Here is a 26,307-nt window from a genome sequence, read left to right as displayed (position 1 = left end):
ATCGGAAAAGAAGTCCCAAAAATGGGACGCCCTACTGTAAATGGTCTTCTATAGCGCTATAAATAAAGACAGTGTTAAATTTGTCGATCCTAGTGGTTTTTCTAATCCAGACATGTGGGTTTTTCATGAATCTCAGTCTCGTTCCAGGTTTTGTGTGTAACCCATCGTGTCCAGTCATGTTACATGCAGAACCTGCCCATTTAAACACAAATAAATTGTGAGTGATTTCACAACAGCGGTCATTTTTGTCAAACACTCTTCCTTGCATAATTAAATTCCCAAAGTGTACCTGTGAGAGAATAAAAAGATATTTAAAATAACAGTAGCACCTAATTCTTGTGTCCTTTTTATTGTGTTACATGTGTTTTTTTGTATAAAAATAAATGTGTTTTATCTGAAAAATAGTTTCTCTTTCATCTCAGTGAATATTTATTTTCTAAAATAGACCCAGAGTGCTTCCAAACTTGCTTCATAACATTAGTCTACATCTGGTTTGAATTTTTAGCCCCATGTCCTGTTTTTTAGGGACCAGTTTCATAGAAGCACCCAGATGTGAATATTTTCTTAATGTAATTTGACTTTTTTCACTGTTGTTATTTTACTGGTCCGGCCCAGATGAGATCGTACGGGGCTGAATGTGGTCCTTGAACTAAAATGAGTTTGACACCCTTGGCGTAAATGCAAGCACACGCTCAGTTGTAATATAGGAGCTGTGAGCGTGCACACAAACCCACTAAACAGCATCTCTGGTGGTGTCAACACTGACTCCCATCACACCCCTATAAGCACTTACATCTCTATCAAGGCAGATTATAATAACAGTCTGGCTTAGCTTGTTCTCTGCTCCGTCTGTTGGCATGGCAACCATACTGCCGTTGACTAGGCAGATCTTCTAATGCATGTGTGTGTATGTGCAAGAGGGAGCTGAGGTCAATTAATGACAAAAAACAAAAAAATAATCATAATCACAGAGCGTCAGGACGGATTGACAAAGAAGCATTTTAGTGCAGATTTTTTAACCCTGTAAATCCTCAACCATTAAATCATGGACAGAAAATTCCAGTTCTTTAAAACCGGAGTCTTTATTGGTCCCTCTGAACAACCCCCACATTTTTTTTTTCAAATATCAATTTCCATGTATGAGTTTCAATTTTGTATCATATTTGATACATCTGGTCTCAGTGCTCAAATGTTATTATTTCTGAACAAGGGTCAAAACACAGTAATGTCCCGTCAGAGAGTGAACTTTAATTGTTTGCCATTCCAACATTTATTTCAATATAAAGTAGCTCCTTGTTTTGGATAATCCCTTATGGTCCAACTAAAGCAAAGTTAATTTAAAAGTAAAAATGTGGGTCATTTAGCGACACTAATCTGTCAAATCGTCTCTAAAATGTCCCGTCAGAGAGATTTCGAATCCTGTGTTTTGACCCACGAACAAAAACGTAATATAACATAAACATGTCTAACAAATCGGTAATTCCTTTTCAAAATTGGCAAAGTTCTGCCTCCTTCCTCATTAATTTAATCTTGTAGTGTCACTGGAAAGGCCTCTGGTGAATGAATTCCTCCCCCTGGTGGATTATCTGTGTATTGCATGTATCTAATTGTATACATCAGGTTTTTAGAGAAAAAAAAAATCACATTGATCATGTAGAGGGCTACAAAACTCATGCATCAAATATGATACATTTGGCGTTATAGGGTTAAAGGTATACATTGTATTGTACTGATAAAAAGAAATTCTAAAAAAAAAAAAACTAAGTTGAAAAAAATCAATTCCTCTCTGTGTTTTTCTGTCATCATCATCATCATAATAATAATAATAATAATAATAATACATCTTACATGTATAGCACTTTCATAGAACTTAACGACACTTTACATACAGCAGATAAAAACAGAAACCAGACATATTAAAAACCAATAAAAAGCTGGTGCAAAAGGCAGACGTACGAATATAAAACAATTAAACATTAAAATTAAACATTAAAAGCAATCTTAACACTAGAAAAGCTCTCACAGAGCGCAGACCTCCGCCAAGGCAGATCAGCCCCCCCCCCCAAACACCACCAACATTTTATCATTTGTTCCTTGTGCCACTATCAACATTTCCTGAAAATTTCATCAAAATCTGCCCCCCCCCCCCCCATCCTCCCTCCCGATCACCACCAAAATTTAATAATTTGTTCCTTGTGTCGGAATCAACATTTCCTGAAATTTTCATTAAAATCCGCCTCCCTCCCCCCCGACACCACCAAAATTTGGTCATTTGTTCCTTGTGCCACTATCAACATTTCTTGAAAATTTCATCAAAATCTGCCCCCCCCCCCCCCCCCCCCATCCTCCCTCCCGATCATCACCAAAATTTAATCATTTGTTCCTTGTGTCGGAATCAACATTTCCTGAAAATGTCATCAAAATCTGCCCCCCCTTGTCCTCCCCCACATCACCACCAAAATTTAATAATTTGTTCTTTGTGCCAGTATCAAAATTTTTGAAAATTTCATCAAAATTACCCCCCCCCATCACCACCAAAATTTTATCATTTGTTCCTTTCTTCCTTGTGCCATTATCAACATTTCCTGAAAATTTTATCAAAATCGCGCCCCCCCCCCTCCAATCACCACCAAAATTTAATCATTTCTAATCATTTGTTCCTTGTGTCGGAATCAACATTTCCTGAAAATTTCATTAACACCCCCCCACCCCCCACCCCCAAATCATCACCAAAATTTTAGCATTTGTTCCTTGTGCCTGTATCAACATTTCCTGAAAATTTCTTGAAAATCCATCCATAACTTTTTTAGTTATTTTGCTAACAGACAAACAGACAGCTACACTTCGTTACCTCCGTTACACTTAGCGGAGGTAATAATAAATGAGCATTACTGAGTGATGAGTATTGACTATAAATGAAATTATTCCACCCTTTTTTTTTTAACTCTAAAACACACAGTAAAAGCAAAACCACATCAGGTTTTTCAATAAAAAAAAAAAAAAAAGTCACACTGATCATGTAGAAGGCTTCAAAACTCATGTATCAAAATATGACGCATTGGGCGCTAAAGGGTTAACCTTTACCCACCTGCACCACCTCAGTAGTTACTTCCAGTTTGCTGAAGCGGTAGATGAGAACATTGGCTGACACCCCGGCCACACACAGCATCCTGCTCTCGGGACACCAGGCCATGATCTGGATGGCGAAGGGGTCTTCGTCTGACACCTCTGTGCTGCCCTTGTCCTCCTTGGACCGGTTTCTGTCAAACACCTTGGCTGTTTTAAGCTTATAAAGCACCTGGAGCATTACTGAGGAAAAAAAAGGGAAAGAAAAAAAAAAAAAAATCAGGTGCAATCCAGGACACGTTCGGACTGAATCTACGAGACGCTGATTATCACCGGTAACAGATTACTTTTCCGACAATTAATCAGTAAATAATTTAGTTTCCAAGTACTTATTCTAATTGAAAAGTAAAGTCGTTTGTACTATTGTCTTTCCTTTATCTTAATCTTTTTTTTTTTTTTGTTACTTCGACTTCAGCCTCCTATCACCGCTCGCAGGCATCCCATTTCTCTTGCCGAGCGTGTGTCTGGGCTTAATTGCAGGAGTGGAGATTGTTGCGCGGCAGTCGGGCTACCAGCTGTTCATCATCCTCACTCAGCTTCGCTATAAATACACGCTTCCAACTTCACCAATGACACCAGACTGCAGACCGGGGTCGACACGTTCCCTGGGCTGACTCTTGGCTCCGTCCTCCTTCAATCCACTCTGCTTTTGTGGACGTCTATCCTCTGGAAAAAACTTCCATCCACTTTAAAGTGCCCTCTGTTCAACTGCCTGCATCCTGTCTGTGTTTGAGGTGTTGTTTAAAGGGCTGTTGTCTGTGCGAAAATTCAATAACAACGAAAAGACGATACTGAAACTTTAGGAAACATGAACAAAGGTGGTTGAACTCACTTGCAGAGGCGTCCCAGAACTTCACAGTACCATCAGCATGCCTGCAAAAAAGAAAAGAAAAAACAAGCCATGGATTTATAATGACTGTATTCTGTCTTACAGTTTGAGAGATGATAAGAAAAGATAAGATAAGATAAGATAAGATAAACTAAGCTAAACTAAGCTAAACTAAAATACGCCAAAATAAGATAAGATAAACTAAGCTAGGCTAAACTAAGCTAAAATAAGATAAGATAAACTAAGCTAAGGTAAAATATGCTAAAATAACATAAGATAAACTAAGCTAAACTAAACTAATCTAAAATAAGATAGGATAAACTAAGCTAAAATAACATAAGATTACATAAGTTAAGATAAGTTACAGTAAGCAAAGCTAAACCAAGTTAAAATAAGATAAAATAAAATAAACTAAGCTAAGCTAAATAAGATAAGCTAAACTAAACTAAGCTAAAATGAGATAAGGTAAGATAAGCTAAACTAAGATAAGCTAAACTAAGCAAAAATAAGCTAAGATGAAATAAGGTAAACTAAGATCAGCTAAGCTCAGCTAAAATAAACTAAGCTAAAATAAGATAAGATAAGATACGATAAGATAAACTAAGCTAAAATAAGATAAGACAAGATAAGGTAAGATAAGATAAATCAAGTTAAAATAAGCGAAGATAAGATAGGGTAAGATAAGATAAACTAAGCTAAGCTACAATAAGATAAGATAAGATAAACTAAGCTAAAATAAGATAAGATAAGATAAGCTAAACTAAGCTAAGCGAAACCAAGTAAAAATAAGCTAAGATAAGATAAGATATACTAAGCTAAGATAAAATAAGCTCAAATAACATAAGATAAACTAAGCTAAGATCAAATAAGCTCAAATAAGATAAGATAAGCTAAACTAAGCTAAACTAAACTCAGCTAAAATAAGACAGGACAAGATAAGGTAAGATAAGCTAAACCAAGTTAAAATAAGCAAGATAAGAAAAGGAAAGATAAGATATACTAAGCTAAGCTAAACTCAGATAAAATAAGCTAAGATAAAATAAGCTAAACTAAACTAAAATAAGCTCAGCTAAAATAAACTAAGCTAAGATGAGAAAAAATACAACAAGCAAAAGCAGAGAAAAAGAGAGGTGGAAAACCCCACAAATGAGTAAAAAAAAAATATATATATATACATATATATATATATATATATATATATATATATATATATATATATATATATATATAAAAAGAGAAAAATAAAACATTGGGTATATATCTTGACATTTCTCTGAATCCCAGTTTATTGGACTTTCTTAGAACACCACCACTGCCACAACAAACTGTGATCAAGAACAACCATAACACCTTTATTATCTACAACTTCAGCCCAAGCCTCACTAAAGCTCTAAGGTCTTGGAATGCCTTTGTAGAACAGAGGAGGTTTTTGTCACAATGGGTTATTTTTTTTAACCCTTTACCGGTCAAGTGACTCTTTTTGGTCATTTCCACATACATTATAAGACAGTGACACTAACAGTCCCAGTGAGTCAACAATCTCAGGCCCAATGTGGTCTCCAGGGTCTGTAAGGTTCACCTCTGCATGAACAGTGAGTGGACCTGCTTTGTTAGGTACCATGAAGTAATGGTACTAATGGAAGGAATGATGTTCAAAGGGAGAATGTGGATGTGGACAGGGGTCTGGAGCAGCACTGATGTGGGTCTAATGTTCGAAAATACAGGTTCCTTTCACCTTACATGTGGTTTTTTTTGTGCATTTTTTATATATACTTCTTGTTTTTTTGTTGTTTTTTTGCCAATTACGGGTAAGGAACCAAATATGGTAACTTGAATGACTGATTTTCTGCATGACAATAAAAAATTTTGAAAAATTTCATTAAAGTAATAAAGTCTTGTTCTGTCCTCCAATAACACACTAAGGTTGAAATGTTGAATTTCAGAGTATTTCTATGAGTGTCCTATAAAGGGTTTAGAATACAGGTGTCAAACATAAGGCCCGGGGGCCAAATCTGGCCCGCCAAAGGGTCCAATGCGGCCCATAGGATGGATTACACTAAAGATTTTAATTCAGGTTCCACATACAGAACAACTGATCTCAACTGGGTCAGACCACTAAAATATTATCATAATAACCTATAAATGATGAAAACTGTAGTGTAAAAAAGTATAATCACATTACATAATGACATGAAAATGTTTATATTGACAAACTATCTTACAAAAAATATGAATAACCTGAAATGTCTTCAGAGAAGTACATGCAATTTTACCAATATTCTGCCTGTTATTAAATGTTTTGTGTATTTATTACTAATAATAATAAACTTTATTTGTATAGCACCTTTCATACAGAAATTGTAGCCCAAAGTGCCTCAAATTGATTGAAAAAAATACAATATTAAAATACATTAAGATTTGATTAGAAATACAATAAAATAAAAATAAATATAAAAACAGCGCACATTAAAATATTTGATTATGCAAAGAATTTTGAAGTGCAAGAAATAAGATGAAATTTGAAATACAATAAAATAAAAAATAAAAAATAAAAACAGAAATACAATAGAATAAAACAAACAAACAAACAAACAAAAAAACACACATTCCTGGTTCCTGAATTGTGACCCCATTTTTATCTCCTTTCAAAGGCTAATGAGAATAAAAATGTTTTTAATTTGGTTTTAAATATATTCAGTGAACTGGCTTCTCTAATGTCTTTTGGAATAGTATTCCATAACTTTGGTGCATAGTTAGTAAAGGCTGCGTCCCCCATTTTCTTTGTAATATTTCTATATATTATTATTTAGTGTTATTTAAAATTTCTTTGTAATTTGTAATTGTAATGTAAGTTGTAATGTACATGTGTAAATGATAAACTGATAAGCTAAGGCAGAATATTGTTCAAATTGCACTTGTTTTCTTTAAGACATTTCAGGTTGTTCATGTTATTCAGATTTTTAAGGAAACGTTGTAGATGTAAACATTATCATAATGTAATTTTACTTTTCACTGTTGTTATTTTACTGGTCGGGCTAACTTGAGATCATATAGAGCTGAATGTGGAACTGAACTAAAATGAGTTTGACACCCCTGGTTTAGAATGTATTTATTCAATTTTCACTTTCAGAACAAAATCAAACAAAACTGCACAGCACCACAGTCAAAAAAAAAAAAAAAGGATTTACAGTCAGCAGAGTCAGCATCGAGACAGATTCCAGCCACATTCATATCTATATAATAAGAGTCCATTTAAGATCAGATGAAAGCCCCAGACAGAATATAGAACACATTTCCTTCAGTTTAGTCCATAAAGGGTTTCCAAAAGCAGTTGAAAGTGTCAGTGTTAGAATGTGCCAAGCATGTCAAAAAGTCAAGTGGAATGTGCTTAAATATTCGCTTTCTCCATCCAGAAACGGTGGAGGATTAAAGTCCAATACAATAATACGCAGTCACGGAAAAAATTATTAGACCACTTTTAACTTTTTGTTTGTAGTTTATGTGTTTAAATGGATGAAAACCTTAGATGTTTGTGCATATTAGGGAAACACAATCTGCAGTGTGAGTTTATTTTAATGCATTTAAAGTTAACAAGAATAAAAATGTGTTGCCTTTTTTTTCTTTTTTTTTTTTCTTCTTTTTTTTAAATACACATACAGTCGCGGAAAAAATTATTAGACCACCCCTTGTTTTCTTCAATTTCTTGTTCATTTTAATGCCTGGTACAACTAAAGGTCCATTTGTTTGGACAAATATAATGATAACAACAAAAATAGCTCATAGTAGTTTAATTTCAGAGCTGATATCTATCCATTTTCCATGGTTTTCTTGATAATAAGCAAAATCCCTTCAGTTCTTCCATCAATATCTGTCATCATACTGACAAAAACAGTGCTTTTATTCATTCCATGTTTTCTTTTCTGTCTGTTTTAGTCACATGATACACACAGGAGTTAGTACCGGATTGCATAACCATTGTTTCTGATGATTTTTGATGGTCTAATAATTTTTTCCGTGACTGTACGTCTGTTTCAGAGTCTTAAAAGCTGCTGTGAGTATGTGTTTGTGTTCCTTTTTCTTCAGTGTTTTTTTTTTTTTTTTACTGTGTATTTAACTGTTTTTAAGTAATTTTCATGATTTATTGCAGTATTATCCTGTGCATTTTGCATTTTTCAGTGTAAATCATGTACAGTCACAGAAAAAAAAAATTGTTAGACCGATCCTTGTTTGCTTCAATTTCTTGTTAATTTTAATGCCTGGTACAACTAAAGGTACAGTCTACTCTCGTTAAACCGCCCGCCGTTATACCGCCATTTCCGCTTATCGCCATCCACCAGCCCAGTTCCATGCACAAACAACACTTATACCATTGATTTCCCGACCGTTATACCGCCAGCGTCGCGGCGCGGCACCTCCGAGGTGCGCCGCCGTGGCACCTCCGAGGTGCGGCTCCCAGTGTTGTCTTTTCCGTGGAAACCGGGTCGAAATGGCTCTTTGAGTGTTAAAGGTTGCCGATCCCTGCCTTACAACATAACAGAATCAAGATTTATTTAGAAACGCAATTAGAACGGGTTAACGGAGGCAGCATAGACATCATATAGTAAAGACATGCACATTATGGACGCAACCCGTTGTAACGCCATTTTCGCTATACCGCCAATTTGGCCGTGAACAGAAGTTGGCGGTATAATGAGAGTAGACTGTACATTTGTTTGGGAAAATATAATGATAACAACAAAAATAGCTCATAGTAGTTTAATTTCAGAGCTGATATCTATCCATTTTCCATGGTTTTCTTGATAAAAACCAAAATCACTTCAGTTCTTCCATCAATATCTGTCATTGTACTGACAAAAACAGTGCTTTTATTCATTCCATGTTTTCTTTTCTGTCTGTTTTAGTCACATGATACACACAGGAGTTAGTACTGGATTGCATAACCATTGTTTTTGATGATTTTTGATGGTCTAATAATTTTTTCCACGACTGTACGTCTGTTTCAGACTCATAAAAGCTGCTGTGAGTATGCGTTTGTGTTCCTTTTTCTTCAGTGGTTTTGTTTTACTGTGTATTTAACCGTTTTTAAGTAATTTTCATGATTTATTGCAGTATTATCCTGTGCATTTTGCATTTTTCAGTGTAAATCATGTACAGTCGCAGAAAAAATTATTAGATCACCCCTTATTTTCTTCAATTTCTTGTTCATTTTAATGCCTGGTACAACTAAAGGTCCATTTGTTTGGACAAATATAATGATAACAACAAAAATAGCTCATAGTAGTTGAATTTCAGAGCTGATATCTATCCATTTTCCATGGTTTTCTTGATAAAAACCAAAATCACTTCAGTTCTTCCATCAGTATCTATGGCATTGTACTGACAAAAACAGTGCTTTTATTCATTCCATGTTTTCTTTTCTGTCTGTTTTAGTCACATGATACACACAGGAGTTAGGATTGGATTGCATAACCATTGTTTTTGATGATTTTTGATGGTCTAATAATTTTTTCCACGACTGTACGTCTGTTTCAGTGTCATAAAAGCTGCTGTGAGTATGTGTTTGTGTTCCTTTTTCTTCAGTGGTTTTGTTTTACTGTGTATTTAACCATTTTTAAGTAATTTGTCATGATTTATTGCAATATTATCCTGTGCATTTTGCATTTTTCAGTGTAAATCATGTACAGTCGCAGAAAAAATTATTAGACCACCCTTGTTTTCTTCAATTTCTTGTTCATTTTAATGCCTGGTACAACTAAAGGTACATTTGTTTGGACAAATATAACAATAACAACAAAAATAGCTCATAGTAGTTTAATTTCAGAGCTGATATCTATCCATTTTCCATGGTTTTCTTGATAATAAGCAAAATCACTTCAGTTCTTCCATCAATATCTGTCATCGTACTGACAAAAACAGTGCTTTTATTCATTCCATGTTTTCTTTTCTGTCTGTTTTAGTCACATGATACACACAGGAGTTAGTACTGGATTGCAAAACCATTGTTTCTGATGACTTTAGATGGTCTAATAATTTTTTCCGCTGAATATTCTTTCAGGCAAAGAAGGTTCCACTAATATTTCACATAGTTTCAGAATCTGTTCTGCATAGTCACGCTTATGTGTATACATCCACAGTCATCATCACATAAAGCATTTGGGTAAAAGCAATTTAGATTAAAGGATTTAGAGCCTCAATCTATAAAAAGCGCAGATGGGAGTGGACATAAACAATTAACAATAATTTATGAATACAGATGCATCCGGTTCATTCTGTCTGAGACCGCACTGCAACTGATAAGGGTGCGGCTATTTTAACAACACAGATGTGTGATCGGAAATACATAAATGTATGTGTTTTATATGAGTTTTTTCACATAAAACAATAAAGCACAAAAAAAGAGAGTGACACCTGCGAGTTAACCCTTTCATGCATGATTTATGAGAACCTTAAGGGTTTCTATTCCTCTTTAGGCATGAAAAAAATAATGTGATTGAAATTTTTGTTTTTTATCAATCTATTTTTCACAGAGTTACAAAACTGTCCACTCAGCTGGACACCATGTGTTTAATTTTTGAAACAAAAAAAACATGCATTTACTGTCATACTGTGTGAAAACAATGTAATAAATGTTTTTTTTTAATGTTGCTAATCTGATGTTTTCTCACATTTTAACATACTATAATAGTAGTTATTACTCACTCAAATAATATGCAAAAAAACAGCAAAACACAACAACTTAAAAAAAAAACCCTGTTAGTTACAGTCTAATAACAATTAGCAATTGATTTACACTCAAATATGTTGCTGCAGATCAGGTTTATCAAGAACAGGAATGTTACAGTCACAGTATGAATTGCAGTGTATTATGGGATGGTGCATAAGTGTCCACTGTGTTGGTTGATATGCAAGTAAAACAACAAAATCCATGAATATACAAGAGAACAGCTGTAGAATAACAGTCCACTGGAGTGACCACTGTGCATTAAAGGGTTAAAGTAAGACGGCTAAAATTTGCTGAGAGGTCTTATTTCTGTCTTTGTGCATAAGAAATCAATCTAAGTGAATCCTCAACGGAACTTTGTGTTGGTAAATGCAAGTTATGCAAATTTACAGGATTTCAGTTCTGTTGCAACATGTTGATGGTCATATGAACTGTGTTTTTATGTTTTCTGAGATTAAAGTCAGAATTCAGTGAAAAAAGTCAGAATATGGAGAAAAAAAGTCAGAATTCTGAGATTGAAGTCAGAATTCGGAGAAAAAAAGTCAGAATTTTTACAATAACTTATTTATATTTCATTTATAATTTACTGTATGTTATAATTCTGCTAAAACAGCTTCTTCTCCATCTTCTAGTACAGACGTGAGCGAAATTACCGTAATGACCCAATAAAGCCTATAAAGTGCAGAAACTGTCCGAATTTTTCCTATTGCATGAATAGTGAAAGAGTTCCATCCATCCAAACTGCACATGCACAGATCAGGTTTTAAAGAGTTAACATCAGAAGAGGAGTTGCAGTGGCATGAAGTCTGAATAAATCCAGAGGAGAGGGAAAAAACACGATGTACTTATGTTTTATTTTCTAACTCTTTATTGTTTTTGTTGACAATTCTATGGAAGAGGATTATGGCCACTGAAAAAAAAATAAAATAAAAAGGTCCAATATATATGTTTTTTTATTATTATTCTGAGAAAAAAGTCAGGATTCGGAGATTAAAGTCAGAATTCTGAAAAAAAAAAGTAAGAATTCTGAGAAAAAGTAAGAATTCTGAGATTAAAGTCAGAATTCGGAGAAAAATGTCAGAATTCAGAGAAAAAAGTCAGAATTCTGAGGAAAAAAGTCAGAATTCAGAGATTAAAGTCAGAATTCAGAGAAAAAAGTCAGAATTCAGGAAAAAAGTCAGAATTCTGAGGAAAAAAGACAGAATTCTGAGATTAAAGTCAGAATTCAGAGAAAAAAGTCAGAATTCGGAGAAAAAAGTCAGAATTCTGAGATTGAAGTCAGAATTCGGAGAAAAAAAGTCAGAATTTTTACAATAACTTATTTATATTTCATTTATAATTTACTGTATGTAATAATTCTGCTAAAACAGCTTCTTCTCCATCTTCTAGTACAGACGTGAGCGAAATTACCGTAATGACCCAATAAAGCCTATAAAGTGCAGAAACTGTCCGAATTTTTCCTATTGCATGAATAGTGAAAGAGTTCCAGCCATCCAAACTGCACATGCACAGATCAGGTTTTAAAGAGTTAACATCAGAAGAGGAGTTGTGATGGCACGAAGTCTTAATAAATCTACCCCATAATCACTCCTGCGTTGGGCGTCACAGAACTTGGAGAGAAAAAAAAAAACTATGTACTTATGTTTTATTTCCTAACTCTTTATTGTTTTTGTTGCCAATTCAGCTGAGAGGATCGCAAAAGATATATTTTGCAGGCTGTTGCCTTCGAGAGAAAGGAACCTGGATAGAATAGTAATGCAGGAAGGAGGGGTGAAAGAGGGAGGGGAGGAGGAAAAGCCTCCTGCTGACAAACTCATGCCTCAATGTCACTTCTACAGCGGGTGTGTTCTGTTAAAAACGCCCCTTCTCCCCTTGTTGACAGTTTAGTGCGGAATAATAAACATCAAATGGAGCAAAGTGCACATGATTGGAATATATTAGGACCTACAGTACACTTCATATTTGAGGACAGTGATGACCCGATAGATCCGATCTCTTTTAACCCATAAAGACCCAGTGCCACTTTTAAATGAATTTTTCTCTATATTTAACCTTTTTTAAGTAATTTATCACCATTTATTCTAATATTATCCTCTGTATTTTGCATTTTTTTCAGTGTAAATCATGTATTTTCCTATATTTAATTCACTGATTGTGTAGATGTTGATTAAATCTCAGATTAAAGTTGAGGGTTATTATTTCAAAAACTCAGGTAATTCAAAGTAATCTGGTATTTTCCTATATTAAATTCACTGATCATGCACTTTAATCATCATGATGAGATTATGCTTAAGGGTTATTATATCGAAAATAGAAAAAGTGACTTTTTCAGCAAATATATCATTAACTGAACATAAACACAGTGTTTCCATCCACTGTCATTGATCCAACTCCATGGGTTTTACTGGTGAATCAATGCTGTAGAAGATGACAGTGTTTCCATGGTGACTACGGAGCCTCTGAAGGTCCAAATGGGTCACATTTGATGACCATGAAAAGATAAACTGTATTTTACACCAATTATTGACATGTATTGATAGGATTAGTGGATCAACACTTAGTTAACATTTTGGATCAGTAGATGGTTTTGATCAGTAGTACATATTTTGAGTCTTTAAGGGTTAATTTATCATTTTTAGTCATTTTTAAGAAGAAAAGTCTTGTTAGCGTTAGCAAAACAAGTTTAACCCTGTAAAGCCTGAACCATTAAATTATTGACAGAAAATTCCAGTTCTATGAAACTGGAGCCTTTATTGGTCCTTCTGAACAACCCCAAATTATTATTATTTTTTTTCAAATATCAATTTCCATGTATGATTTTTAGTTTTGTATCAGTTGTATTGACACATCAGGTCTCAGTGCTTAAATATTCTTTTTTTGAACAAACAAAAACATAATATAACACAAGCATGTCGAACAAATTGGTAATTCCTTTTTAAAATTGTCAGAGTTCTGCCTCCTTCCTCATTAATGACAGTCTTGTGGTGTCACTGGAAAGGCCTCTGGTGAATGAATTCCTCCCCCTGGTGGATTATCTGTGTATTGCATGTATCTAATTGTATACATCAGGTTTATCAAGAAAAAAAAAAATCACACTGATCATGTAGAGGGCTTCAAAACTCATGTATGAAATATGATACGTTTGGCATTATAGGGTTAAATTCCGTGTTTTTACAGTATAGTGGACAGGGGGAAGGATTGTTTTCCCACTCGGGTTTCCCTGCCCCCCGCTGTGACGTCATTGTTTACCATATGTTCACTGTTGTTTGTGTATATATTTCTTTCTTTGAGTTAGTTATTTGTTTATTTGCCAGCACAACTAAGAAACGCATTGGTAAAAGATTATGTGTGTATTTGTATGCGTGTATGTGTACTTGTATGTTGTATGCATATGTAGAAATCTATGTATGTGTATATGGATGAATGAGTGTGTGTGTGAATAGAAATAGAAATATAAAAGAGTAATGTAAAAGGAAGAGGGACCTATATATTATTAATAACAGTTTAGGGAGAAGGGGTGGGATTAAATAAATTGCACTTCTTCCCACCCCTTTTTGGGAACGTAAATTAAATTACAGTGCTGTTCTTCTAAGATTGTTATGATCATTGATATTTGTATTATTATGTACATTTGCTTGTTCGCATGTATGCTAAATTTCATTGCATGTTCAGAATATATCACTAAATCATGGGTGTCAAACATGTGGCCTGGGGGCCAAAACTGGCCCGCCAAAGGTTCCAATCCGGCCCGCGAGATGAATCAGCAAAAATTACACTTAAGATATTAACAGTCAAGGATGTCATAGTCCAAGGGTGTCAAACTCATTTTAGTTCAGGGGCCACATTCAGCCTGATTTGATCTCCAGTGGGCCGAACCAGTAAAATAATAACATAATAACCTATAAATAATGTCAACTCCAAATGTTTGTCTTTGTTTAAGTGTAAAAAAAAAAAACACATTAAATTATGAAAATACTTACTTTTATAAACTATCAAAAAAAAAACCAAAAAACAAAAAAACTGAAATTTAAATTAAAAAACGTACAAAAATTTAGTGCAATTTTAACCTCAACTTATCAAGTCTACATGTGCATTATGGATTGAATCTACAAAGACACTAAACACTTACTAACAGGCAGAAAATAGTTTAAATTGTGCTTCATTTTCTTTAGACATTTTAGATTGTTCATATTTGTTCAGGTTATTCACATTTAATTGTTTCAGGATACTTTTTAAATGTAAATATTTTCATAATTTAAAGCTATTTTTTGCACTAAAACAAAGAAAAAAAATAAGTTGTTAATTCTAGATTTTTTTTTAGCTTGATTCAAGATTTTTTTTACTTAATTGAAGATTTTTTTTGGCTTAATTGAAGATTTTTTTTTTACTTAATTGATTTTTTTTTTGGCTTAATTCAAGATTTTTCCTTAATTCAAACTAAATGTTTTTTTCGCTCAATTTTATTGAAGACTGTGGAATTTTTGCACTTGACATAAACATCCCACGGGCCGGATTGGAACCTTTGGGGGGCCGCATTTGGCCCCAGGGCCACATGTTTGACACCCCTGTCGTAGTCGTTTTTGTTCAGGTTCCACCTACAGACCAATTTGATCTCAACTAAAATAATAGCATAATAACCTATAAATAATGACTCCAAATTTTCTTAGTTTAATGTGAAAACCATAATATTACATTACATCTATAAATAAGTAATGACAACTCCAAATTTTTCTCTTTTAGTGTAAAAATTTACATTAAATGATGAAAATATTTACATTTACAAACTATCCTTTAACAATAAAATGGGAAAAACCTGAAATTTTGAAAGTGAAATTTTAATTATTAATTATTCCTCCTGTGCCTTTGTAGATCCACTCCATAATATGCATGTATAAATAGTAAGTTGAGATGTAATATTGTTAAAATCGCACTTATTTTTCTCAAGAAATTTCAGTTTTTTTTCAGGTTGTTCACATCATTTTTGTTTGGAGAGTTTGCAAATATACATATTTTTATAATTCAATTTTGATTGCACTAAAACAAAGACAAAATTTTGGAGTTGTCATTATTTACAGGTTATTATGCTATTGTTTTACTGGTCCGGCCCACTGGAGATCAATTTGGGCTGAATGTGGCCCCTGAACGAAAATGAGTTTGACACCCCTGCACTAAATCAATCAATCAATCATTGCTAACTGTATATATATGTGTGAGGGGTGGGGTTTGTTGTTCCTGGCACCACTTGTTGTAAATGTGCAATAGAAATCAACTTGACCTCGACAGAGCATGAGCGGTGGAAACAATTGAGTTACACCGAGGCAATAATGCTAATGCTAATGCTAATGAAATCAGCGTTGTCTTACCCTGTGAGGATGATCTCTGGGTAGCTTTGTGTGCCTTGACCCCAGTTCCCACCACTAATAGGCCATTCCTGGATAGACAACAGACACACATCACATTAGCAGAGACTGAGAGTTAGGGTGGTCCAACAATCATGGTAAAAAATAACGTTTCAGATGACCTCAATTAGAACCCTGCATTAGGTTTTGGCGTTCAAAAGATGATTTAGGAAAAAATTTGGAAGAAAAAGGAGATGTTTTAGAGGTTGCACAAGTTGCTGGAAGTTTCCTAGACATTGACTAATTTTGCATTTTCAGCATAGCCGAGCTGACCTGCTAAGAGAAGCAGCAGTACGATCAAAACCAAGGTTTTAGCGATTCATCTAGAAATATATGTATGAAATAAGGCCACCGACATCTGTGGTACTGGAGTGAAGAATTGGTTGTCCTGGCATTCTTGGACTCCAGTGTGACACCAGAGCAGAAGCAGCTGATGGTTCACAACGTGATGGAAAATGAAGGTTCTTTCAGTTTCACTAAAGCGTTGGGATGCCCTTAATCCATCAGATTATGAAGGGAAGCAGATCAGTGATTTTGTCACCACCAGCACCATGCGTTTGTTTGAAAGTTTGGATCTGCCACAAACATTCTTCAGAATTCCTCCAGAAGACTGGGCTGATGATGCAGACTTTCACAAGGCTGCGAAAATTGTGCATTCCAGAAAAGTTGTCAGTGATGTTGCTGAAAGAGGGGTGGAGCTTATTCAAGACTTCAACTGTAGCCGAACAAAAAATGAAGATCACAAACAGTACTGGCTCCAAGTTGTCAGAGAACACAGGAACATTTTTTGTAAGGCTAAAGACGTTCATTTTGTCTTCTGTTTATGTAAATATACTATTTTCTTTTGTTCAGACAAGGAATAGTTTTTGGATGTTACCTGCTTGACAGTTTCCACTGTGACTCCTGTCTTCCTCAGAAGCATCATCTGACGTGCCGCTGACGTGTCATTTATCAGCTGGTCAGCTCGACGGACCAATCAGAGCCTGTCGAGCCGACTGTGCCTCCTCCGCCTTGGGTGGTCTCTGGAGGAGGGAATCCCAGGTGTGAGAAGGGGTGTACGCCCCCTCGTCCCAGTTGATGGTGCCACTCGCCCGCTTCCTGATCTCTATTGCTTCCTTGATCCAATGTTTGAATTTGTTTGTCTCAGATGTTATAATTGTGCCCTTATCTCCTCCAGAGACCACCCAAGGCGGAGGAGGCAAAGAACCAGTCAGAGCCCGTCGAGCCGACCAGCTGATAAATGATACATCAGCAGCACGTCGGATGACGCTTCTGAGGAAGACTGGAGTCACAGTCGAAACTGTCAAGCAGGTAACATCCAAAAACTATTCCTTGTCTGAACAAAACAAAATAGTATATTAACATTTTTTGTGATTTCAATAAAGCAACAGTGGTTGCTGGACTTTCTAAGTAACATTTTTATGTGAGTTGCAGTTTGATTTTGAGAATAAAATTACAAATTATTCTAATACGCCTTATTCTTTTGGCTAGTTATGTTATGGTATACAGGGCAATCTTCACATGTCTTGTGCAACCTCTAAATATTAATGAATTTGCATAAAATTTGGACCAAAGTAATTTGGCCAGATATGGAACCAAATGCAGGGTTCTGCTCCAGAGAATCTTAAATTTTTTTTTTTTTTTTTTTTTTGGACCACCCTACTGAGAGTGTATAAAAAAAAAAAATCCCAGCTATTTGAATTAAAAAAAAAAAAAAAAAAAAAAAAAAAAAATCGATTTTAAGAATGGTATGACAACACACAGCTGAGAGCGCGTATGTCTCGCAGTGTGTCCTCTGCAATTATACATTATGCACCTCAATGAGCATGTGTCTCTATCTGAGAGTGTGTGTGAGAGTGTTAGCGGGGGGGTTGGCTCCAAACACGTTGACACATACAAAGGTCACCGCGATGACTCATGGTGATCTTTATGTGAGAATGCCCTCCTGCAGCTCAGCCAGGCCTTTGCTTGATGAAAAAAAAAAAAAAAAAAGATGAAGAAGAAGACGACGACGAAATGGTGGGGGGGCAGCATCTCTGCAGCCACTTTGGGTCAGTACATGCTGACATTTCCGACAGAAAGTTAGAACGAGGCGGCGAAGAAAAGAACATAGGCATGCATAATGGCTGAGAGGGCAGGGGGTCTGTCTTAGATCATACACAGATATGGAAGCAGAATGAAAGCAGAAAGGAGGTAGACGGAGGGAAGCCAACATGCGGAGGTAATATGACACAATTCTCAACTCCATTTAGCTTCACAGCGCCATTCAGAAACATATTGTAATTCCACTAATGCAAATTAAAACATAACAGCGCTATGCAAAGCGGTGTATTAATGTGTCCTTTATCTGGTAACCCTGTTGTTCTTAGCGTATGATGGTTGGAGGCTAGAGCGTGGGACATTTAAATTTCTAATTCAGGCATTTAGTTCTTTTATGACGCCACTATCCGGTGCAACATGAAGGAAAATTCTACCTTGGGGATACTATTACGCTGTTATACATCATTAATCTGTGATAGGAGGTGTGTTCAAAGTCTTATTTCATGATGAAGTAGTAGTCATTTGTTTTATTTCAAGAGTAAAAGCTGCCTTGTCTGCTGCTGCTGCTTAAGAACGTGGCTTTAATGAATGCATTTAATGATGACAAGAGGCAGTCACAGCAGTAAGTCTTTCTCTAATGCTTTTTTTTTTTTTTTCTGTGTGTAATCTCCTTTTTCTGAAATAATGTGGCTAGTACTAAAAGCGTGTGAAACAATTTACAGTAGTAAGAAAGATAACATTTGCAGTTATGTTATTACATAAAATTTGGACCAAAGTAATTTGGCCAGATATGGAACCAAATGCAGGGTTCTAATCCAGAGAATCTTACTTTTTTTTTTTTTGGACCACCCTACTGATAACATGTGCAGTTGCAGTTATTTGCAGCTAAGATAACAAAGATAACATTTGCAGTTCTATACGGGTGCTTCCATGAAACTGGGTTTATTTTAGTTCCCGATGCTTTGCCAGCTTTTTGTTTTTGCTCTAATTTCAATTAAAAAGAGTTAAAATAATAATAATAATAAAAAATGGGACATGAAAAGCTACCTAGCTGGCATTTTGTCAGCTTTTTAGACCCAATAATAAAAGAGAAATTTAGACAAATTGCCCCCCAGGATGTACCGATTAATGACCTCAGATAAATGCAAAAAAAGTTATACTCTTGCTCTGAGCCATCCCAAAATTAATGAATTTTTTACACTGCAAAAATCAAAATTTTATCAAGTGTATTTTTCTCATTTCTAGTTCAAATATCTCATCACACTTAAAATAAGACATAATCACCTAAAGAGTAACTTTTCAGTGAGATATAAGAACTGATTTTTAGACAAAAGGTCTTGAAAATCTTACTTCAAGAAATTTTACCAAGATAATTTCCATTTGTTCCATTGGCAGATTTTTTTTTTGCTTGAATTAAGAAAATAAATAAATAAATAAATGAATAAATCTTGAATTAAGAAAAAAAAAAAAAAAATCTGTAAATGGAACAAGTGAAAATTATCTTGGTAAAATTTCATGACTTTTTTTCTTATTTTCTTATTTAATTCAAGATAATTTTTTTGCTTAATTCAAGAATTTTTTTCACGTAATTCAATATTTTTTGTTTAATTCAAGATTTTTTGCTTAATTGCAGATTTTTTGCTTAATTTAAATTTCTAATTCAGGCATTTAGTTCTTTTATGACGCCACTATCCGGTGCAACATGAAGGAAAATTCTACCTTGGGGATACTATTACGCTGTTATACATCATTAATCTGTGATAGGAGGTGTGTTCAAAGTCTTATTTCATGATGAAGTAGTAGTCATTTGTTTTATTTCAAGAGTAAAAGCTGCCTTGTCTGCTGCTGCTGCTTAAGAACGTGGCTTTAATGAATGCATTTAATGATGACAAGAGGCAGTCACAGCAGTAAGTCTTTCTCTAATGCTTTTTTTTTTTTTCTGTGTGTAATCTCCTTTTTCTGAAATAATGTGGCTAGTACTAAAAGCGTGTGAAACAATTTACAGTAGTAAGAAAGATAACATTTGCAGTTATGTTATTACATAAAATTTGGACCAAAGTAATTTGGCCAGATATGGAACCAAATGCAGGGTTCTAATCCAGAGAATCTTACTTTTTTTTTTTTGGACCACCCTACTGATAACATGTGCAGTTGCAGTTATTTGCAGCTAAGATAACAAAGATAACATTTGCAGTTCTATACGGGTGCTTCCATGAAACTGGGTTTATTTTAGTTCCCGATGCTTTGCCAGCTTTTTGTTTTTGCTCTAATTTCAATTAAAAAGAGTTAAAATAATAATAATAATAAAAAATGGGACATGAAAAGCTACCTAGCTGGCATTTTGTTAGCTTTTTAGACCCAATAATAAAAGAGAAATTTAGACAAATTGCCCCCCAGGATGTACCGATTAATGACCTCAGATAAATGCAAAAAAAGTTATACTCTTGCTCTGAGCCATCCCAAAATTAATGAATTTTTTACACTGCAAAAATCAAAATTTTATCAAGTGTATTTTTCTCATTTCTAGTTCAAATATCTCATCCCACTTAAAATAAGACATAATCACCTAAAGAGTAACTTTTCAGTGAGATATAAGAACTGATTTTTAGACAAAAGGTCTTGAAAATCTTACTTCAAGAAATTTTACCAAGATAATTTCCATTTGTTCCATTGGCAGATTTTTTTTTTTGCTTGAATTAAGAAAATAAATAAATAAATAAACAAATAAATAAATAAATAAATAAATAAATAAATCTTGAATTAAGAAAAAAAAAAAAAAAATCTGTAAATGGAACAAGTGAAAATTATCTTGGTAAAATTTCATGACTTTTTTTCTTATTTTCTTATTTAATTCAAGATAATTTTTTTGCTTAATTCAAGAATTTTTTTCACGTAATTCAATATTTTTTGTTTAATTCAAGATTTTTTGCTTAATTGCAGATTTTTTGCTTAATTTAAATTTCTAATTCAGGCATTTAGTTCTTTTATGACGCCACTATCCGGTGCAACATGAAGGAAAATTCTACCTTGGGGATACTATTACGCTGTTATACATCATTAATCTGTGATAGGAGGTGTGTTCAAAGTCTTATTTCATGATGAAGTAGTAGTCATTTGTTTTATTTCAAGAGTAAAAGCTGCCTTGTCTGCTGCTGCTGCTTAAGAACGTGGCTTTAATGAATGCATTTAATGATGACAAGAGGCAGTCACAGCAGTAAGTCTTTCTCTAATGCTTTTTTTTTTTTTTCTGTGTGTAATCTCCTTTTTCTGAAATAATGTGGCTAGTACTAAAAGCGTGTGAAACAATTTACAGTAGTAAGAAAGATAACATTTGCAGTTATGTTATTACATAAAATTTGGACCAAAGTAATTTGGCCAGATATGGAACCAAATGCAGGGTTCTAATCCAGAGAATCTTACTTTTTTTTTTTTGGACCACCCTACTGATAACATGTGCAGTTGCAGTTATTTGCAGCTAAGATAACAAAGATAACATTTGCAGTTATATACGGGTGCTTCCATGAAACTGGGTTTATTTTAGTTCCCGATGCTTTGCCAGCTTTTTGTTTTTGCTCTAATTTCAATTAAAAAGAGTTAAAATAATAATAATAATAAAAAATGGGACATGAAAAGCTACCTAGCTGGCATTTTGTCAGCTTTTTAGACCCAATAATAAAAGAGAAATTTAGACAAATTGCCCCCCAGGATGTACCGATTAATGACCTCAGATAAATGCAAAAAAAGTTATACTCTTGCTTTGAGCCATCCCAAAATTAATGAATTTTTTACACTGCAAAAATCAAAATTTTATCAAGTGTATTTTTCTCATTTCTAGTTCAAATATCTCATCACACTTAAAATAAGACATAATCACCTAAAGAGTAACTTTTCAGTGAGATATAAGAACTGATTTTTAGACAAAAGGTCTTGAAAATCTTACTTCAAGAAATTTTACCAAGATAATTTCCATTTGTTCCATTGGCAGATTTTTTTTTTTGCTTGAATTAAGAAAATAAATAAATAAATAAATAAATAAATGAATAAATCTTGAATTAAGAAAAAAAAAAAAAAAATCTGTAAATGGAACAAGTGAAAATTATCTTGGTAAAATTTCATGACTTTTTTTCTTATTTTCTTATTTAATTCAAGATAATTTTTTTTGCTTAATTCAAGAATTTTTTTCACGTAATTCAATATTTTTTGTTTAATTCAAGATTTTTTGCTTAATTGCAGATTTTTTGCTTAATTTAAATTTCTAATTCAGGCATTTAGTTCTTTTATGACGCCACTATCCGGTGCAACATGAAGGAAAATTCTACCTTGGGGATACTATTACACTGTTATACATCATTAATCTGTGATAGGAGGTGTGTTCAAAGTCTTATTTCATGATGAAGTAGTAGTCATTTGTTTTATTTCAAGAGTAAAAGCTGCCTTGTCTGCTGCTGCTGCTTAAGAACGTGGCTTTAATGAATGCATTTAATGATGACAAGAGGCAGTCACAGCAGTAAGTCTTTCTCTAATGCTTTTTTTTTTTTTCTGTGTGTAATCTCCTTTTTCTGAAATAATGTGGCTAGTACTAAAAGCGTGTGAAACAATTTACAGTAGTAAGAAAGATAACATTTGCAGTTATGTTATTACATAAAATTTGGACCAAAGTAATTTGGCCAGATATGGAACCAAATGCAGGGTTCTAATCCAGAGAATCTTACTTTTTTTTTTTTGGACCACCCTACTGATAACATGTGCAGTTGCAGTTATTTGCAGCTAAGATAACAAAGATAACATTTGCAGTTATATACGGGTGCTTCCATGAAACTGGGTTTATTTTAGTTCCCGATGCTTTGCCAGCTTTTTGTTTTTGCTCTAATTTCAATTAAAAAGAGTTAAAATAATAATAATAATAAAAAATGGGACATGAAAAGCTACCTAGCTGGCATTTTGTCAGCTTTTTAGACCCAATAATAAAAGAGAAATTTAGACAAATTGCCCCCCAGGATGTACCGATTAATGACCTCAGATAAATGCAAAAAAAGTTATACTCTTGCTCTGAGCCATCCCAAAATTAATGAATTTTTTACACTGCAAAAATCAAAATTTTATCAAGTGTATTTTTCTCATTTCTAGTTCAAATATCTCATCCCACTTAAAATAAGACATAATCACCTAAAGAGTAACTTTTCAGTGAGATATAAGAACTGATTTTTAGACAAAAGGTCTTGAAAATCTTACTTCAAGAAATTTTACCAAGATAATTTCCATTTGTTCCATTGGCAGATTTTTTTTTGCTTGAATTAAGAAAATAAATAAATAAATAAACAAATAAATAAATAAATAAATAAATAAATAAATCTTGAATTAAGAAAAAAAAAAAAAAAATCTGTAAATGGAACAAGTGAAAATTATCTTGGTAAAATTTCATGACTTTTTTTCTTATTTTCTTATTTAATTCAAGATAATTTTTTTGCTTAATTCAAGAATTTTTTTCACGTAATTCAATATTTTTTGTTTAATTCAAGATTTTTTGCTTAATTGCAGATTTTTTGCTTAATTTAAATTTCTAATTCAGGCATTTAGTTCTTTTATGACGCCACTATCCGGTGCAACATGAAGGAAAATTCTACCTTGGGGATACTATTACACTGTTATACATCATTAATCTGTGATAGGAGGTGTGTTCAAAGTCTTATTTCATGATGAAGTAGTAGTCATTTGTTTTATTTCAAGAGTAAAAGCTGCCTTGTCTGCTGCTGCTGCTTAAGAACGTGGCTTTAATGAATGCATTTAATGATGACAAGAGGCAGTCACAGCAGTAAGTCTTTCTCTAATGCTTTTTTTTTTTTTCTGTGTGTAATCTCCTTTTTCTGAAATAATGTGGCTAGTACTAAAAGCGTGTGAAACAATTTACAGTAGTAAGAAAGATAACATTTGCAGTTATGTTATTACATAAAATTTGGACCAAAGTAATTTGGCCAGATATGGAACCAAATGCAGGGTTCTAATCCAGAGAATCTTACTTTTTTTTTTTTTGGACCACCCTACTGATAACATGTGCAGTTGCAGTTATTTGCAGCTAAGATAACAAAGATAACATTTGCAGTTATATACGGGTGCTTCCATGAAACTGGGTTTATTTTAGTTCCCGATGCTTTGCCAGCTTTTTGTTTTTGCTCTAATTTCAATTAAAAAGAGTTAAAATAATAATAATAATAAAAAATGGGACATGAAAAGCTACCTAGCTGGCATTTTGTCAGCTTTTTAGACCCAATAATAAAAGAGAAATTTAGACAAATTGCCCCCCAGGATGTACCGATTAATGACCTCAGATAAATGCAAAAAAAGTTATACTCTTGCTCTGAGCCATCCCAAAATTAATGAATTTTTTACACTGCAAAAATCAAAATTTTATCAAGTGTATTTTTCTCATTTCTAGTTCAAATATCTCATCACACTTAAAATAAGACATAATCACCTAAAGAGTAACTTTCAGTGAGATATAAGAACTGATTTTTAGACAAAAGGTCTTGAAAATCTTACTTCAAGAAATTTTACCAAGATAATTTCCATTTGTTCCATTGGCAGATTTTTTTTTTGCTTGAATTAAGAAAATAAATAAATAAATAAATAAATAAATAAATGAATAAATCTTGAATTAAGAAAAAAAAAAAAAAAAAAAATCTGTAAATGGAACAAGTGAAAATTATCTTGGGAAAATTTCATGACTTTTTTTCTTATTTTCTTATTTAATTCAAGATAATTTTTTTGCTTAATTCAAGAATTTTTTTCACGTAATTCAATATTTTTTGTTTAATTCAAGATTTTTTGCTTAATTGCAGATTTTTTGCTTAATTAAATTTCTAATTCAGGCATTTAGTTCTTTTATGACGCCACTATCCGGTGCAACATGAAGGAAAATTCTACCTTGGGGATACTATTACGCTGTTATACATCATTAATCTGTGATAGGAGGTGTGTTCAAAGTCTTATTTCATGATGAAGTAGTAGTCATTTGTTTTATTTCAAGAGTAAAAGCTGCCTTGTCTGCTGCTGCTGCTTAAGAACGTGGCTTTAATGAATGCATTTAATGATGACAAGAGGCAGTCACAGCAGTAAGTCTTTCTCTAATGCTTTTTTTTTTTTTCTGTGTGTAATCTCCTTTTTCTGAAATAATGTGGCTAGTACTAAAAGCGTGTGAAACAATTTACAGTAGTAAGAAAGATAACATTTGCAGTTATGTTATTACATAAAATTTGGACCAAAGTAATTTGGCCAGATATGGAACCAAATGCAGGGTTCTAATCCAGAGAATCTTACTTTTTTTTTTTTTGGACCACCCTACTGATAACATGTGCAGTTGCAGTTATTTGCAGCTAAGATAACAAAGATAACATTTGCAGTTATATACGGGTGCTTCCATGAAACTGGGTTTATTTTAGTTCCCGATGCTTTGCCAGCTTTTTGTTTTTGCTCTAATTTCAATTAAAAAGAGTTAAAATAATAATAATAATAAAAAATGGGACATGAAAAGCTACCTAGCTGGCATTTTGTCAGCTTTTTAGACCCAATAATAAAAGAGAAATTTAGACAAATTGCCCCCCAGGATGTACCGATTAATGACCTCAGATAAATGCAAAAAAAGTTATACTCTTGCTTTGAGCCATCCCAAAATTAATGAATTTTTTACACTGCAAAAATCAAAATTTTATCAAGTGTATTTTTCTCATTTCTAGTTCAAATATCTCATCACACTTAAAATAAGACATAATCACCTAAAGAGTAACTTTTCAGTGAGATATAAGAACTGATTTTTAGACAAAAGGTCTTGAAAATCTTACTTCAAGAAATTTTACCAAGATAATTTCCATTTGTTCCATTGGCAGATTTTTTTTTTTTGCTTGAATTAAGAAAATAAATAAATAAATAAATAAATAAATGAATAAATCTTGAATTAAGAAAAAAAAAAAAAAAATCTGTAAATGGAACAAGTGAAAATTATCTTGGTAAAATTTCATGACTTTTTTTCTTATTTTCTTATTTAATTCAAGATAATTTTTTTGCTTAATTCAAGAATTTTTTTCACGTAATTCAATATTTTTTGTTTAATTCAAGATTTTTTGCTTAATTGCAGATTTTTTGCTTAATTTAAATTTCTAATTCAGGCATTTAGTTCTTTTATGACGCCACTATCCGGT

At 33.4% G+C, this 26,307-nt stretch overlaps 1 protein-coding gene across 1 annotated transcript in view; it reads right to left on the bottom strand.

Moving 5' to 3' along the window:
* stxbp5a (syntaxin binding protein 5a (tomosyn)) overlaps positions 1-26,307 on the bottom strand; it is a 457,988-nt gene that overhangs the window by 78,557 nt on the left and 353,124 nt on the right. The window contains exons 13-15 of the mRNA XM_030128552.1: positions 16,040-16,107; positions 3,959-3,999; positions 3,089-3,309 (exon numbers count right to left, since the gene is read on the bottom strand). Coding sequence (XP_029984412.1) covers positions 3,089-3,309; positions 3,959-3,999; positions 16,040-16,107 — 330 coding nt within the window. The remainder of the gene's footprint in view (positions 1-3,088; positions 3,310-3,958; positions 4,000-16,039; positions 16,108-26,307) is intronic.

Source organism: Sphaeramia orbicularis, chromosome 24 (genome assembly GCF_902148855.1).
Source record: "Sphaeramia orbicularis chromosome 24, fSphaOr1.1, whole genome shotgun sequence".
Lineage (NCBI taxonomy): Eukaryota > Metazoa > Chordata > Actinopteri > Kurtiformes > Apogonidae > Sphaeramia > Sphaeramia orbicularis.
The sequence above is the reverse complement of the archived record's forward strand: the minus strand, read 5'-3'. Positions and strand labels throughout refer to the sequence as shown.